Here is a 15,013-nt window from a genome sequence, read left to right as displayed (position 1 = left end):
TGGCTTGGTTTTGGTTTGCAGCCTGTTTCCCTCCTTCAGTCATGACATGTTCCATTCTGGTCACATCACTGTAAGGCCCTCTTCCCTCCCTAGAGGGTGAGCTAGGCAGCAGGAGCTGAAACTCAGCTGAGTGACTCCCACTCCTCAAGGATGGCTCTGAGGGGACCCTGGAAGAATAAGGTTAAATTTATGCTCTAAATGAGGGGCTTGCAGTTGTCTCTAAGTCAAGTTCAGCCTGACCGTGGCAGCAGCTAAAGAAAGATTGGGATCCATCTGGCCAGAGTCCTAGCCAACCTTAGTCAGGACTGGTGATCTTCTAGGTACTCACGCAAGTGCACACGCGCGCACACACACACACATACGTGCATGCACACACATACACACCTTTCTTCTGTTCTTCCTAGAGAGGACCCCTTCAAACAGTGGAGCTCTGTAGCCACATCTTAGCCCTGAGCCTCTCGTCCTCTCCTGATAACCAGCAGAAGATTCTTAGACCACCCCGCCCCCACCCCCTCCCTCCTCAAGGCCCTGCAGGTTCTCCACACCTTTCACCTCCAGGAGGGCCCATGGTCTCTCCTGCCCAGGACTAGGGTCCTCATGCCTCTGCCTCTCTCGCTATTCTCTTTGAGCAGTCACTATTAACTACCACCACCTAGCGGCCAGCCGTGCGGCCTCGGTGGACGATGATGAGGAAGAGGAGGATAAACTACACGCGATGCTCTCAATGATCTGCTCGCGGAACCTCACAGCTCCCAATCTGATGAAAGGTTTTTATCCTTCCCCACCCCGACTCACCTCGTCCTCTACCCTGACCCCCTTGGGCCCACTTGCCACCCACTGCAGGGGCTCACACAGCAGTGTTGGCATTAGGGGGACTTGCAGCAGGACCATTTCCTTGTCACAAGGCAGATCAGTGAGGACACAGGCAGGCCAGACAGGTACTGGCAAGAAGAGGGGACGTGCAGAGCAAATGGTTCTGGTTGAGGAGAGCTGCTTTATCCTGAGAAAGAGAGCACTGGGGAGGAGGGCAGGGGGCCTGAATGGCTCTCAGAGCCGCTCCCTGTTCCTGCCAGTCACCCCAGCAGACGCCAAATGGTGGTCTGTCTTTCTCTCCTGCTGACAGGAGAGGCCAGCTGCTTCTATGCTTCTAACTCTGACTTAGCAAGACAGGGTAAAGGTAGGAGCTGGACAGGTCAGGTGAGGGGTGAGGGTCATCGTGAGAAGAGACCCCAAGGACTGGCCTTCCCAGCATGCATGAGGGCTACAGTGCTTTAGCATGAAGAACCTGCTACTTGAGCATGAAGCTAGACATACTTAGCACGGGGGTCCAGGTCCAGGCTCCCTGCCCCACATGCCCCTGGTTCACTGTATGGTTTTGAACAAGTATCTCAGCATCTCCAGGCTCAGTTTTCTCACTGGTGCTAGGTATCATGTCAGTGATATTACCTGCATGTCCTGTACTCTGGACCCCAACATCCATGGTGGCAGGGATCTCCTTCCTCGGAAATAGCACAGCACAGTATTGTCTCAGCATTTATCTGCCCACCAAATTCTTTTTTTTTTTTTTTTTCTGGTTTTTCGAGACAGGGTTTCTCTGTAGCTTTGGAGCCTGTCCTGGAACTAGCTCTGTAGACCAGGCTGGTCTCGAACTCACAGAGATCCGCTTGCCTCTGCCTCCCGAGTGCTGGGATTAAAGGCTTGCGCCACCATTGCCCGGCTACCAAATTCTTTTTTTAACACAGCTGTCTTGGTGAGGAGCCCCACTCTTTGGAGAACCATCAACCAGGGTCCTATGAGGGCTAAAGAGGGCTCCAGGGAAGGCTTGACAGAGAAGCAGAGACTAGGCTAGCCCTTGGATGCTAGGGAGTTCCCCAGTCCCCACCGCGTCTATGCCACAAAGTTAATTGGTTCTCACTCTTACAGAGGGAGCCTAATATATTACACTCCTTACAGAGATGCTGTTCCTTCTAATTCTCTCCTTACACTTCTACAGAGTTCTGCTAAGGGGCACAGCCAAGTCATTCAACCAGTAATAATGACTCCTATTCCTGCCAGCCAAGCCCATGGCTCAGAACACACCCAGCACCCCTCAGCCAGTCCTGCCAGCTGCTCTTCTTCCTGCCACAGGTCTGCCTTCCTTCCCAGTCCTGTAGGCCGTGGAATACCCAACTCTTTAGGTTACTAACACACACTTGCCACCTAGCTCTTTGTGCCATGGACTTGAACAACACAGCTTGTTTACGGGTTAACTGGCCTTGAGAGGTGTGGGACCGTTGAACTCACTGCCCTGCAGACCAACCTCTTGGAAGTAGAAACGCCTCTGACTGCTGGGTGGAGTGGCACACGCACCTGTAATCGCAGCACTTTGTGGGTAGGGGAGGAGGGTCTAGGAGGTTAAGATCAGCCTTAGCTACATGAGTTTGAAGCTAACCCAGGCAACTTGAGATCTCAGAAGAAAAATAAAGCCCACTGACTAGTATTAGGACTGAAGCATCTAAGATCAAATTTCCAAGCTCATGGAGTTCAGAGGCCTTGGAAGTCATCTGGGTATCCTTTTGTAGAATTGAGGGACTAAATGAACCCACAGTCTATCCCCTGTGCTCCCAGTAATGGCATAGGTATGAGAAGAAGATCCCTAGGGAAGTGAGGAGTAGGGATGGAGGATGGGAGCTCCCCCCTGCACTCCAGTCCATAATGACAACACTGTTGAGTTCTGCAGCCATTGCTTTTTCAGGCCTGCAACATGCTTGACTTGTGCATGTGATTCAAGTGGCGGGGCGGCCAGGTCTCTTCCCTCCCCCCTCCGTTTCCCACTGCCCCCTACAGAGCAGAGATGCTGTTCACTCTAATTCTGCTCCAGACCAGGCACCTTTCACTCGGAGTCCTAGGGGCTGTGGGGTTCACCCACCTTGAGTGTTTGCTTTATACTTTCCTCATGCTCAGAGGAGAGGGCAGAGTCAAAGCTGACCCAGCAGACCCCTGTCCAGCCTGCTGCCTCACCATCCCTCACCCGTCACCCCAGAGCTCCAGCTGTCTGCACTGGGTTGTCAGTGTAGCGTGTGCAAAGCTGGCTGGTTCAGCTCCTTCCTGGAGAATTAAGGTGAAGAGCATTGACCCAGGAGATGTGCCTTGGTTGGGCCCAGCTTTCTGGGCATGAGCTTGTTTCCCTCTGTGCCCATCCTCCACCCTCTGTGCCTGTCGCCATCCCTGCCTGCTGCCTGCTGCCTGCCTGGCTGAGCTGATTCCTCCCCACCCACCCACCTCTACCCCTCACCCCAGTTCCTCCTGCAACTGACTTCCTGCCTGCTGCAAATGAGCTAGGTGCCCAGCCCCACTACCTGCTCCATCCTCCCCCGCTCTTCCCCAAGTCTTCAGCATGGCTTGCGACCCCTCACTCCCAGAGCCGCAGCCCCCTACCAAGTATATTCCCTTAATTTACCTCCTGGTGGAGCTGAAGGACCAGACGCTGACACAATCCTACCCGTGGGTCTGAGGGGACAAGGCAGGGCAGGCCTTGAGGGGACTGAAGGGAAATCCGCTCAGCCCTCTCCACCAAGGCACACCCAGAGCTGGAGTCTGGCTATCCAAAATCACCAGGCCTAGGCCTGCAGACTGGGGAGTCAGGGTCTCTTGCCAGGTTTACCTAGAGAACCTTTGCTGAAAGACCTCAGCACACAGAGCTCCTCACCCCTCACTCCCCTGCACCTCCCTCCCTCGAGGTGACACCAGTTTTTCTCTTCCCACCTTCACTGTCTTCATCTCTGTGGCTCCTGGCGGATGTTCATCCTGAACAGTGTTCTACCCCACTCTGGCCCTAAAAACTCTCAAGAGTCTTGACTCAGTTCTAATTTAGATCACCAGGGATGGCGGAGACGGCGCCATTTACAGACATACAGACATGCCCAAGGCTCTGTCTATGACGCTGCACATGGTCAGCTGAGACTGGTGTGTTGGACCATTAGGGTCACGTGCCCAGACACTACTTCCATCCTGCCAGCCCTGGCAAGTTCCCCTCCATTCCAGCTCACACAAGATCTGAGTGCCCTCAGAGCAGGCCTCGGGGTGTCTGGTTTGGGCAGGAAGCACTGTTCCTACTTAGCCACTGGCCACTAGATCTGGGATGGTTCAGGGTAATGAGACAGATAGGCTTCAAGGTTCCCTCAGGGATTTTGGTCATTGATACTGAGGCTTCCAGATACATTCCTGAGCATCTGAGAGAGAAGCAGGCTGGGCCTTGAAAGGCCAGGGCTAACTGGCAGTGTTTCTCTAATGGAGGCCTTTGCGCTTCTTGCCTTTCCTCTGGGAAAGTATGTGTTCTCTGGTTTTGGTGGAGGTGGGTACACAAATCACCCACAACTCAGTCCAAGTATTCCATTACATGGAAAAAGCCACCTTCTGTCTTCTCCAGGCTAGGGAAGCTGGACAGTGTCAGGTACCCTCACCTTCTGTCTTCTCCAGGCCAGGGAAGCTGGACAGTGTCAGGTACCCTCACCTTCTGTCTTCTCCAGGCCAGGGAAGCTGGACAGTGTCAGGTACCCTCACCTTCTGTCTTCTCCAGGCCAGGGAAGCTGGACAGTGTCAGGTACCCTCACCTTCTGTCTTCTCCAGGCCAGGGAAGCTGGACAGTGTCAGGTACCCTCACCTTCTGTCTTCTCCAGGCCAGGGAAGCTGGACAGTGTCAGGTACCCTCACCTTCTGTCTTCTCCAGGCCAGGGAAGCTGGACAGTGTCAGGTACCCTCACCTTCTGTCTTCTCCAGGCCAGGGAAGCTGGACAGTGTCAGGTACCCTCACCTTCTGTCTTCTCCAGGCCAGGGAAGCTGGACAGTGTCAGGTACCCTCACCTTCTGTCTTCTCCAGGCCAGGGAAGCTGGACAGTGTCAGGTACCCTCACCTTCTGTCTTCTCCAGGCCAGGGAAGCTGGACAGTGTCAGGTACCCTCACCTTCTGTCTTCTCCAGGCTAGGGAAGCTGGACAGTGTCAGGTACCCTCACCCTCCCACTGTCTCCATCCCTGGGTTCTCAACCAGGCAGGCACCACCTTATGAATTTCCACCAATGGGTGATTTCGTCTGCAGCTCTGGGCAGAGGTGGGCATGCTGCAAGGGCACTTGGGGGAAAGCCTACCAGGCATTGACCTTGGCCCCTTCCTGCCCTCAGATGCTGGTGACATGATTGAGATGCAGGGTTTTGGACCCAGCCTGACGGCCTGGCACCTAGAGCCCCTGTGTAGCCAGGGCTCCTCCTGCCTTTCCTGCTCCTCCAGTAGCTCTCCATACGCAACCCCCAGTCATTGCAGCTGTGTTCCTGACAGGTGAGTGGGAAGGACGGGAAGTAGCCACATGTATCCCCCTGGCCTTACAAGCTCCTCCACTGGCATGTCAGGGTGGCCTCTTTAAATTGGACAGACCTGGATTCAGATCTTATTTATGTTACCTACATGGCAACAGCAAGTTGCTGAGTCTCTGTGAGCCTCTGTCTTTCCTTTTTGTTTTGTTTGAGACAGGGTCTCACCCTGTAGCTCTGACTGTCCTGGAACTCACTATATAGACCAGGCTGGCCTTGAACTCAGAGATCCACCTGCCTCTGCCTCCTAAGTGCTGGGATTAAAGATGTGGACCACCACTGCCAGGCCACTTCTGTGTTTCTAAACCTCTGTTTTCTCCCCTGAAAAAATGGGGTGATACCACCTCCTTCCTAAAGCAGAGGAGGACCATGTGACTGTCCAGGGTTGTCCTCCATGTAATAGATACCATACTCCAGTAATAGATACCATACCATAGATACCATGGAATAGATACCATACTCCGGTCACCTCCCTGTTATGGACATCGTCCCACTGTCAGGCTGTGTGTCTGGGAACACTTGGTACTACCCTGTATGAAGCAGCGTGGGAACACTTTGGGTCTCCATTTACACATAAGGATATCAAGATTCACTGGAGTGCCGAGTGGTAGTGGCACACACCTTTTAATCCCAGAATTCAGGAGGCAGAGGCAGGTGGATCTCTGTGAGTTGGAGGCCAGCCTGGTCTACAGAGCAAGTTCTAGGACAGTCAGGGCTACACAGAGAAATTTTGTCTTGGAAAGAAAAAAAAAAAGTTACTGGAGCAAAGTTCAAGTCGGGGGCCCCCAATAGCAACATGAAGGATGGCTGGTAAGGTGGGGCCAGTCTTGTACTGCCAAGCTATACACCCCACTCTCCACACACAGCCCCTACACCCTGAAGCCACAGAGTCAGCCCCTCTGAGCCAGGATGTTTCCACAGGTTGCCCCTCAGGCTGCTGTGTGAGAGCATGAAGAGGCAGATTGTGTCCCGGGCCTTCTATGGCTGTGAGTGTGTGGCGAGGTGGGGCTCTGAGGGGCTGGGGGTGGGGAAGCATCTCAGTCACAGCCTCCTTCTTGCCCACTGTAGGGCTGGCCTACTGTCGCCACCTGTCCACAGTGAGGACCCACCTGTCAGCACTGGTGCATCACAACATTATCCCACCAGACAGGCCTCCTGGCGCCTCAGGTGGCCTTACCAAGGATGTGTGGAGCAAGTATCAGAAGGACAAAAAGGTGCAAACCGGGCTTCCAAGGGCAGAGGCATGGGGCGGGGTCTTGGGAGGCAACAGTTACCTGTAGCTGCCTGCTCCAAACTGAATGGTCATTTGGGGTAAAACACGGTATGGGTCAGCGGTGGTGGCGCACGCCTTTGATTCCAGCACTCAGGAGGCAGAGGAAGGTGATCTCTGTGAGTTCAAGGCCAGTCTGTTCTACAGAGTGAGTTCCAGGACTGGTTCCATAGCTACTGAGAAACCCTGTCTTGGGCGGGGCAGGGGGTAACAGCCATGTTAGGGAGTTGGACAGATAGGCAAGACTGATGCCATGGGGTGACATGCGTTGGAGATGTATGGCTGATCTCGTCTGCATGGGAAGGGACTGGGCTGGGAATCCAATCTACTTCCATATTGATCTGAGATTTGATAAGCTTTGCTCCACCCTGTGAGGAAGACGTTGAGACAAGATCTCTTAAAGCTATAATCACAGAACAAGAGAATATGGCTGCCCCAAGCAGGGTGTGCCTGGGCTCAGTAAAGCCGCTAAAGGCCAGGCCCAGCTCTCCCAGGGATGTGGCTTGGCTGCTGGGCCTCAGTAACTGGAGGCTACATAGTCTTTACCTCTGGCTCCCTCAGAACTACAAGGAGCTGGAGCTCCTGCGGCAGGTGTACTATGGTGGTGTGGAGCATGAGATTCGCAAAGACGTCTGGCCCTTCCTGCTTGGCCACTACAGATTTGGCATGAGCAAGAAGGAGATGGAGCAGGTAAGGGAGCCTGCTCCGACGGAGCCAAAGAACTAGCAGCTGGGCACGTGACCCCAGAGAGGGAGCCTCAGAAGTCTCAGCCCCTCCTAGCTAGAAACAGCAGGGGAAGATGGTAGCGGAGCAGCCCCCAGGCCCTCATGTGAGGGCCTGCTCCAGTCCAGCCATCTCACCTTCTGCGGCCCCTCTAAGCTGAGTTCCAGTGCTTGCTCAGTCCTGAGGAGGAGCCCTTTGGGCACCCTCCCCTCATGGTCATGGTGTCATCTGAGCACAGGTGGATGCAGCTGTGGCAGCGAGGTACCAGCAGGTGCTGGCAGAGTGGAAGGCCTGCGAGGTGGTGGTGAGGCAGCGGGAGCGGGAGGCTCATCCAGCTACGCTCACTAAGTTCTCCTCGGGCAGCAGCATTGACAGCCACGTGCAGCGCCTGGTGCACCGAGATTCCACCATCAGCAATGATGTGAGCCAGACTGAGGGAAGGGCTTGGTGGGGAGGGCTAGTGGGGCCCACGTATCTCTCAGGCACAAGGGCGTGTGGGGCCATCTTCCAGTACTGGCAGTTGGGTCCTGGGCAAAGACTTCAGGTGTCATTGCCTCAAAATTTCAACTAAAGAACGGGCAACTTCTGGTACTTTCATACCAATAAACAAGCCATTGCTTTGTGCTGCTTTTGAACAGTAGGGGAAGTGGGTCTCCTGGAATCTGGGGAAGCTTCTCCCTCCTTGTAGAGAAAGTAGTCGTGGGTGCCCACGAGTCCCGGTACTGCATCTGCTCTGGTGAGATCAGTGTCTCGGAGCTAGAGCATCCCGTATCTGGCCTCTGTTTCCGGCTTCTCCATTCCCATGCCTCTGATTGAAGAGGCTTTATGGAGTATTATTGGCCGAAGAACAGAGGAGCGCTTAGAGAGCCATTGCTGTCCACTGGCAAGGTCCTTTCTCTGCAGTCTTCTGTCACCCTGTAGGAGTAACAAAGAGGTGGCAATGCTCTTTCTATGGCTTTCCTTCCTTCCCCTTCTGTCCTAAGAACAGCAGACAGTAACTACAGCCTGCTGCTACCGCCCCACCCAGATTTGAATTTCTTTTTCCTTTTTCTTTTCCTTCCTTTCTTCTTTCCTCTCCCCAGCCCCTTCTATCTCGACTGGCCTTAGCTATCCTCCTACCTTAGCCTCCTTAGCTAGGATTACAGGCATGCTCTGCCTATATATTCAAGTATTTATTTATTATTGAGTCAGGGAGTTCTGGAACTCACTGTTGTAAGACCACGGTAGCCTTGAACTCATAGAGATCCACCTGCTTCTGCCTCCCAAGTGTTGGGATTAAAGTTGTGTACAATGCCTAGCCCATAAGTGGCTCTGGTTTTAAATTTTACTTATTTTTATAGTATGAGTGTTTTACCTGCACTTATGTCTGTGCACCACATGTGTTCCTGGTGCCTGTGGAGGTCAGAAAAGGGCATCAGATTCCCTGGAACTGGAGTTACAGATGATCAAAAACCACCTTGTGGGTACTGGGAATCCACCCAAATCCTCTGAAGAGCAGCCAGTGCTCTTAACCGCTGAGCATCTCTCCAACCACCATTTTGTGGCTTCCCCCCCTTCAAAACTGTCTTTTTCCAAACTATGACACATAAGTGTGTAGATGCCATGGTGAAACCCATCACTTTTTATGCTAAACTAACAAATTACTATGTAAAGGCCAGGCTTGCTGTCGCACATCTGAGATCTCAGGACTCTAGAGGCTGAAGTAGTTGGATCAGGAAGTCAAGGCTAGTCTTAGCTACATAGCAGAGTCAGGGCTATCCTGGGTTACCTACGTCCCTATTTCAGGAAGGAAGGAAGGAGGGAGCGAGAGAGAGAGGGAGGGAGGGAGGGAGGGAGGGAGGGAGGGAGGGAGGGAGGGGGGGGGAGGGAGGGAGGGAGGGAGGGAAGGAAGGAAGGAAGGAAGGAAGGAAGGAAGGAAGGAAGGAAGGAAGGAAGGAAGGGCGTCTTTAGATAAAGTTTGTTCTTGATGTTTTACTAATTATGAATGTTAATAGAAAATATAAGGTAGATCAGGACTTAAGAATATAACTCCAGCCAGAGAGATGACTTGGCAGTTAAGAGCACTGGCTACTCTTCCAGAGTTCCTGGGTTCAGTTCCTAGCACCCACATGGCTGTTCATAACCACCTGTGACTCCAGTTCCAGGGCATCTGATGCCCTCTTCTGGCCTCCATGGGCACTGCATACATGTGATGCACAGACATAGACCTGGACAAAACACCCATATAAATAAAATAAACATTTCTTTAAATGTCTAAACTGATGGGACACCCTCTCCTCCCATGCACTGTTCTTAACCCCTTGCTTGTGAGCAGACTTTGTAAAAGCCTGCGGCTGAGAGGGTGAGATGGCTCAGCAGGGTCCGTGCTTCTGCACAAGTCTGATGACCTAAGCTTGATCCCCGAAAGGAGATATTGACTCCATACAATTGTCCTGTGGCCTTGTGTGCACTGTGGCACAGGAAGCACCACCCCCACACTCACCACACACAGTAATAACATGCAGCCCCACCCCCCACAGTCACCACACACACAGTAATAACATGCAGACCACCTCCCACAATACTACACACACAGTAATAACATGCAGCGCCACCCGCACCATACACACACAGTAATAACAAGTACATAAACCTAACGCCAAGCCTATTGTGGTGCTGTGCTCCAGTGATCACAGAGTGTGGCTTTGGAGAGAGTGCTGGTGGGGCTACCTAGTCTCACAAGTACGACTTTACCCAGTGTTCCAGGTCCCTTACCCAGAGTGAAAACATTCAGCATTCCTCTGACTCCACTGTCCAATTAGAAAAGACAAGACAAAGGCAGTGCAGAGGGTGTTGTTTCCCTCAGATGGGCCTCCGGCCACCAGAGAATTGTTTCCCTTTCCGTCTGCACCGTGAAGACTGGCATGACCGACTTAGTATTACTACGGAAGTTGTCTCATCTGCTCACCTTCAGTACCAAGAATAAAGAACTTGCTTTTCCTAAAAGCTGCATCTGCCCCCCCCCCCAAGTCCTAGCAGCCATGTCAAGACCCTAGGGCAGCTCTCCCTAGCTTTTTGTGACTTTGTGACTTCAGGTCTTTGTAGAATGACAATAAGCTCAAGCTGGCTATCAAGAGTTGGGACCTAGGGGGGCTGGAGAGATGGCTCAGTGGTTAAGAGCATTGCCTGCTCTTCCAAAGGTCCTGAGTTCAATTCCCAGCAACCACATGGTGGCTCACAACCATCTGTAAAGAGGTCTGGCGCCCTCTTCTGGCCTTCAGGCATACACACAGACAGAATATTGTATACATAATAAATAAATAAATAAATAAATAAATAAATAAATAAATAAATAAATAAATAAAAGAGTTGGGACCTAGGGGCTGGAGACAGCTCCCCAACTAAGATTGCATACTGCAGGGTTGGGAACAGTGCTTTTGTAGAACCTGAGTTGGGTTCCTAGTGTCTCTGGCCTCGGTGAGTGCCTAAACTCAGGTGCAAAAACCAACATACAGACACATAATGAAAAAAAACGAATCTTTTGGGAAAAAAAAAAAACATGGATGGTGGTTGCACACTCCTTTAATCCCAGCACTCTGGAGGCAGAGACAGGCAGATCTCTTGAGTTCAAGTACAGAGCGAGTTCCAGGACAGCCGGGGCCACACAGAGAAACCCTGTCTCGAAAAACACTTCACAGAGGACTCTGCTCCCTTCCTATAGCAGTTCCTAGAGGCTGTGGAGTGCCTGCCACAAGCACAGCCTGTCTTCTTTTTTGCCCAAAGCCTTGTTTCTCCTTTTGGTTGGGTGGATAGAAGCAGGTTTGGTGCCCAGGGTGGATAGTGTTGGGAGGTGGGGGTAGGAGCAGGGAGTACGAAGAAGATTCTCCTTCCTAGCTCTGTTCTGATCTGGGAAGACCCTGGAGTGTTGGATGGAGCCACCATCTGCTTACTCCACCAGGTGTTCATCTCTGTGGATGATCTAGAGCCCCCAGGACCCCAGGACCCCGAAGATTCCAGACCAAAGCCTGAGCGGGAACCAGCAGCTGGGACTCCCAGCATGGCTGCTGCAGAACAGCAATCTGTGGAGTTTGACTCCCCAGACTCCGGGCTGCCTTCTTCCCGCAACTACTCCGTGGCCTCAGGCATCCAGTCCAGCCTAGACGAGGCACAGAGTGTGGGCTTTGAAGAGGACGGTGGTGGGGAAGAAGGCTCCTCCGAACGACCAGCTACTGCAGCCCACACTTCTGAGCCCCATGATCCCGGCCAGGAGCAGCTTGCATCTGCCAGTGAGCTTGAAGCAGGGGAGGAGCTCGCAGCTGTGTGTGCTGCGGCCTATACTGTACGTGGATGCTCCCTGATGCTCCCTCACACAACTGTCGGTGGCTCCTGACAGTTTTAGGGAATCTGACACGCTAAGTCTGGGGACTGACTGCAAGGGGAGGGTGGGTGGTGTGGCTCTCCCGAAAGGGTTCTCCAAGCATCACCAAGAGGCCTCTGTTCTCAGAGCTCTGGGGTCCTTGTTGGCTGGGTTTTCTTTGGGCACCACCTCCTGCCCCAACCTTGGAGGGGCTGGCTAGCCTCACCTCTGAGGGACACCCACTTTTCCAGATAGAATTACTGGACACCGTGGCCTTAAATCTGCACCGCATAGACAAGGATGTGCAGAGATGTGACCGAAACTACTGGTACTTCACGACCCCCAACCTCGAGAGGCTCAGAGACATCATGTGCAGGTGCCACTGGGGGCAGGCTGTGGGGGATGTGAGGCCTGGGCCGGGCCACGGTTTCACCTGTTGTACTGTATCAGGTCTCCCTGCATCCTCTGGAGCACTGTCCCTAGAGCACTGCCCCCATGATACCCACACACCCCACTGTACCCTCTGTCCGTCTAGAGCGCTGTCCTGCAGCACCCCACACCCCACTGCATCCTCTGTCCGTCTAGAGCGCTGTCCTGCAGCACCCCACACCCCACTGCATCCTCTGTCCGTCTAGAGCGCTGTCCTGCAGCACCCCACACCCCACTGCATCCTCTGTCCGTCTAGAGCGCTGTCCTGCAGCACCCCACACCCCACTGCATCCTCTGTCCGTCTAGAGCGCTGTCCTGCAGCACCCCACACCCCACTGCATCCTCTGTCCGTCTAGAGCGCTGTCCTGCAGCACCCCACACCCCACTGCATCCTCTGTCCGTCTAGAGCGCTGTCCTGCAGCACCCCACACCCCACTGCATCCTCTGTCCGTCTAGAGCGCTGTCCTGCAGCACCCCACACATCACCCTATCGCAAGGGTCTTTCAGACACTTACCTGTTTTCACTACCTGTCCTTCATACCAAACCTTTGTTTCCCTCACCAAGTCCCCTCCTGAAGTGCCTTGGGGACAGGGGCCATTAGTAGTTCCCACTGCCTCACAGGGTGGCACTCAGTAAGTGTTTTAGGGTTGTGGAAAGAAAGGCTGACTCATGGGGAACAGAATGTTTTAGGGGCCACATCCATGGCAATCCCCAAGAAAAGAGAAGGGCACGGCCATAGTGTTCACCCCTGGCATTTCAGCTACGTGTGGGAGCATCTGGATGTGGGCTACGTGCAGGGCATGTGTGACCTCCTGGCACCTCTCCTGGTCATTCTCGATGACGGTAAGTGATGGGGTATGGGGCTTCCCCAAGTAAAACTGGGTTCAGAGTGACAAGACGGGAGAAGGGGGATGATGACCAGGTCAAGAAGGTGTGGGGGTGTTAGCCAGTCTGTTCTGGTGTCTCGGGGGCCTCATTCCCATCTCTTCACAGACCAGCTGGCCTACAGCTGCTTTAGCCACCTCATGAAGAGGATGAGCCAAAACTTCCCCAATGGGGGTGCCATGGACACCCATTTTGCCAATATGCGTTCCCTCATCCAGGTGAGTGACGCAGCTGCCTGAGGGCTGGGCATGGCTAGACTTCAGTTCAGCTTCAGGAAGGCTAGGGACATCCTTTACAGGGGCTTTATTTCACCAATCCTCCTGCCTCTGCTTCTTTGAGTGCTGGGATTATTAGCATGAACCACCAGCCATAGCTGAATTTCCCTCATTTTAAAAAACGTTACACAGCAAGTGCGTGTGCCCAGCACTTGGCATGTGGAGGCACGGAGGTCAAGGCCAACTTGACTACACAGCGATTGAGGCCAGCCTTGACTACATGAGATGTCTGAAAATTAATTAAATTAATTCACACAAACACACACACATGTATGTATTAGTAAAAGTAGCTGAGCATCATAATTCATGCCTGAAACCCCACTTGGGAGCCTGAGGCAAGATCAGGATTGCTGTGAATTCAAGGTAAGCGTAGCCACAGACTGAGAACCTATCTCAAACAAAAATAAAGTAAGTCAGCAGGGCTGAAGAAATACGTTAGGAGCTGAGTTTGACTCCAGTAGTTTTGCTTTTAAAGCCACACAGTAGCTTATGATCCTAGTGTGGGAAGGGGAAGACAAATCCCTGGGCATCTCTGGCCAGACAACCTAACCTACTCGAGTTCCAGGCCAGTGACAGATCTTGTATCCAAAAAGTAACAGAGATAAGCGGGTAGCACAGTGGAAGACACCTGAGGCTGTCCCCTGGTCAGCACACAACAGTGTGCTCACATGTGCATCTGCACACATGTAGGCACATATATACAAACACTGAATTAGTTGGGGCTGGAGAAATGGCTCAGCGATTAAGAGCACTGGCAGTGGGAGGGTGGCAGAGAACCAGCTCAGCTCAGTGTCTCTTCTTCTCCACCATGAGATCTTGGACTCGGAGCTGTTTGAGCTCATGCATCAAAACGGAGACTATACCCACTTCTACTTCTGTTACCGCTGGTTCCTGCTGGATTTTAAAAGAGGTGAGAAGTAGGTGGGTCTGGGTATCATGGTATAATTCCAGTACCCCAGACCTGCAACAGGAAAGTTGTCAGGAGTTCAAGGCCAGTGTCAGCTTCATATCAAGACCTTAAAAAAAAAAAAGCCATGGGACTGAGGTCAGGCAGCAGGAGAGTCCTCTTCCCCTACATCAGTGGCATTCTAACTTCACTGCTTACTGTTATGTCCTGCCCCTGCCCAGCTTGAGTTCTGCTAAGGTTGTCTGGGCCCACGTTTCTTACATGGTCTCCACAGGACAGGCAGTGCTTGCTTTGTCACAGGTGATGGTTTTGAACCTTGTTCAAACTACAGCTTCTCTGAGCACTAAAAGTGGGGAGAGTGCCACACACAGTCTGCGGAAATAAGCAAGGAAAGGGACAGGGTCTTGGTCTGGGGTAGGGGATAGAACTGCCTGCCGCTCTGGAGCCGGGCGAGCCAGGCTGCGTGCAGTGGAGAATCCGGCCCGTGCCAGCTCTTTCCCGTCCCCAGAGCTGCTGTATGAGGACGTGTTCGCAGTGTGGGAGGTGATCTGGGCCGCCAGGCACATCTCGTCGGAGCACTTTGTCCTGTTCATCGCCCTGGCCCTGGTGGAGGCCTACAGAGAGATTATACGTGACAACAACATGGACTTCACCGACATCATCAAGTTCTTCAATGGTATGAGCTGATCCAGCCTTTCCGGCTCCCTCACCCCCAGCAGGGATGGGAGCCAAGTTCCAGACTGGGCAGAGTTGAAGGTTTTCAGGAATTCCAGGGTTCCTTCCCCGTAGGCAGATGTCAAGAGCATAGCAGGTAGAAACTCCCCACAATTATCCATGTTACCCC

General features: G+C 53.0%; 1 protein-coding gene across 2 annotated transcripts in view; it reads left to right on the top strand.

Moving 5' to 3' along the window:
• The window catches only part of Sgsm2 (small G protein signaling modulator 2), a 39,740-nt gene that overhangs the window by 23,166 nt on the left and 1,561 nt on the right, over positions 1-15,013 (top strand). Inside the window, exons 12-23 of one of the 2 annotated variants that reach the window (XM_057774850.1) lie at positions 633-767; positions 5,158-5,311; positions 6,265-6,329; positions 6,412-6,557; positions 7,175-7,303; positions 7,575-7,757; positions 11,274-11,654; positions 11,924-12,048; positions 12,863-12,945; positions 13,096-13,205; positions 14,076-14,172; positions 14,678-14,845. In XM_057774850.1, coding sequence (XP_057630833.1) covers positions 633-767; positions 5,158-5,311; positions 6,265-6,329; positions 6,412-6,557; positions 7,175-7,303; positions 7,575-7,757; positions 11,274-11,654; positions 11,924-12,048; positions 12,863-12,945; positions 13,096-13,205; positions 14,076-14,172; positions 14,678-14,845 — 1,776 coding nt within the window. The remainder of the gene's footprint in view (positions 1-632; positions 768-5,157; positions 5,312-6,264; positions 6,330-6,411; positions 6,558-7,174; positions 7,304-7,574; positions 7,758-11,273; positions 11,655-11,923; positions 12,049-12,862; positions 12,946-13,095; positions 13,206-14,075; positions 14,173-14,677; positions 14,846-15,013) is intronic. The other variant, XM_057774851.1, reaches the window with a different exon arrangement.

This window comes from Chionomys nivalis, chromosome 7 (assembly GCF_950005125.1).
Source record: "Chionomys nivalis chromosome 7, mChiNiv1.1, whole genome shotgun sequence".
Taxonomy (NCBI): domain Eukaryota; kingdom Metazoa; phylum Chordata; class Mammalia; order Rodentia; family Cricetidae; genus Chionomys; species Chionomys nivalis.
This window is presented reverse-complemented; position numbering and strand designations above follow the sequence as displayed.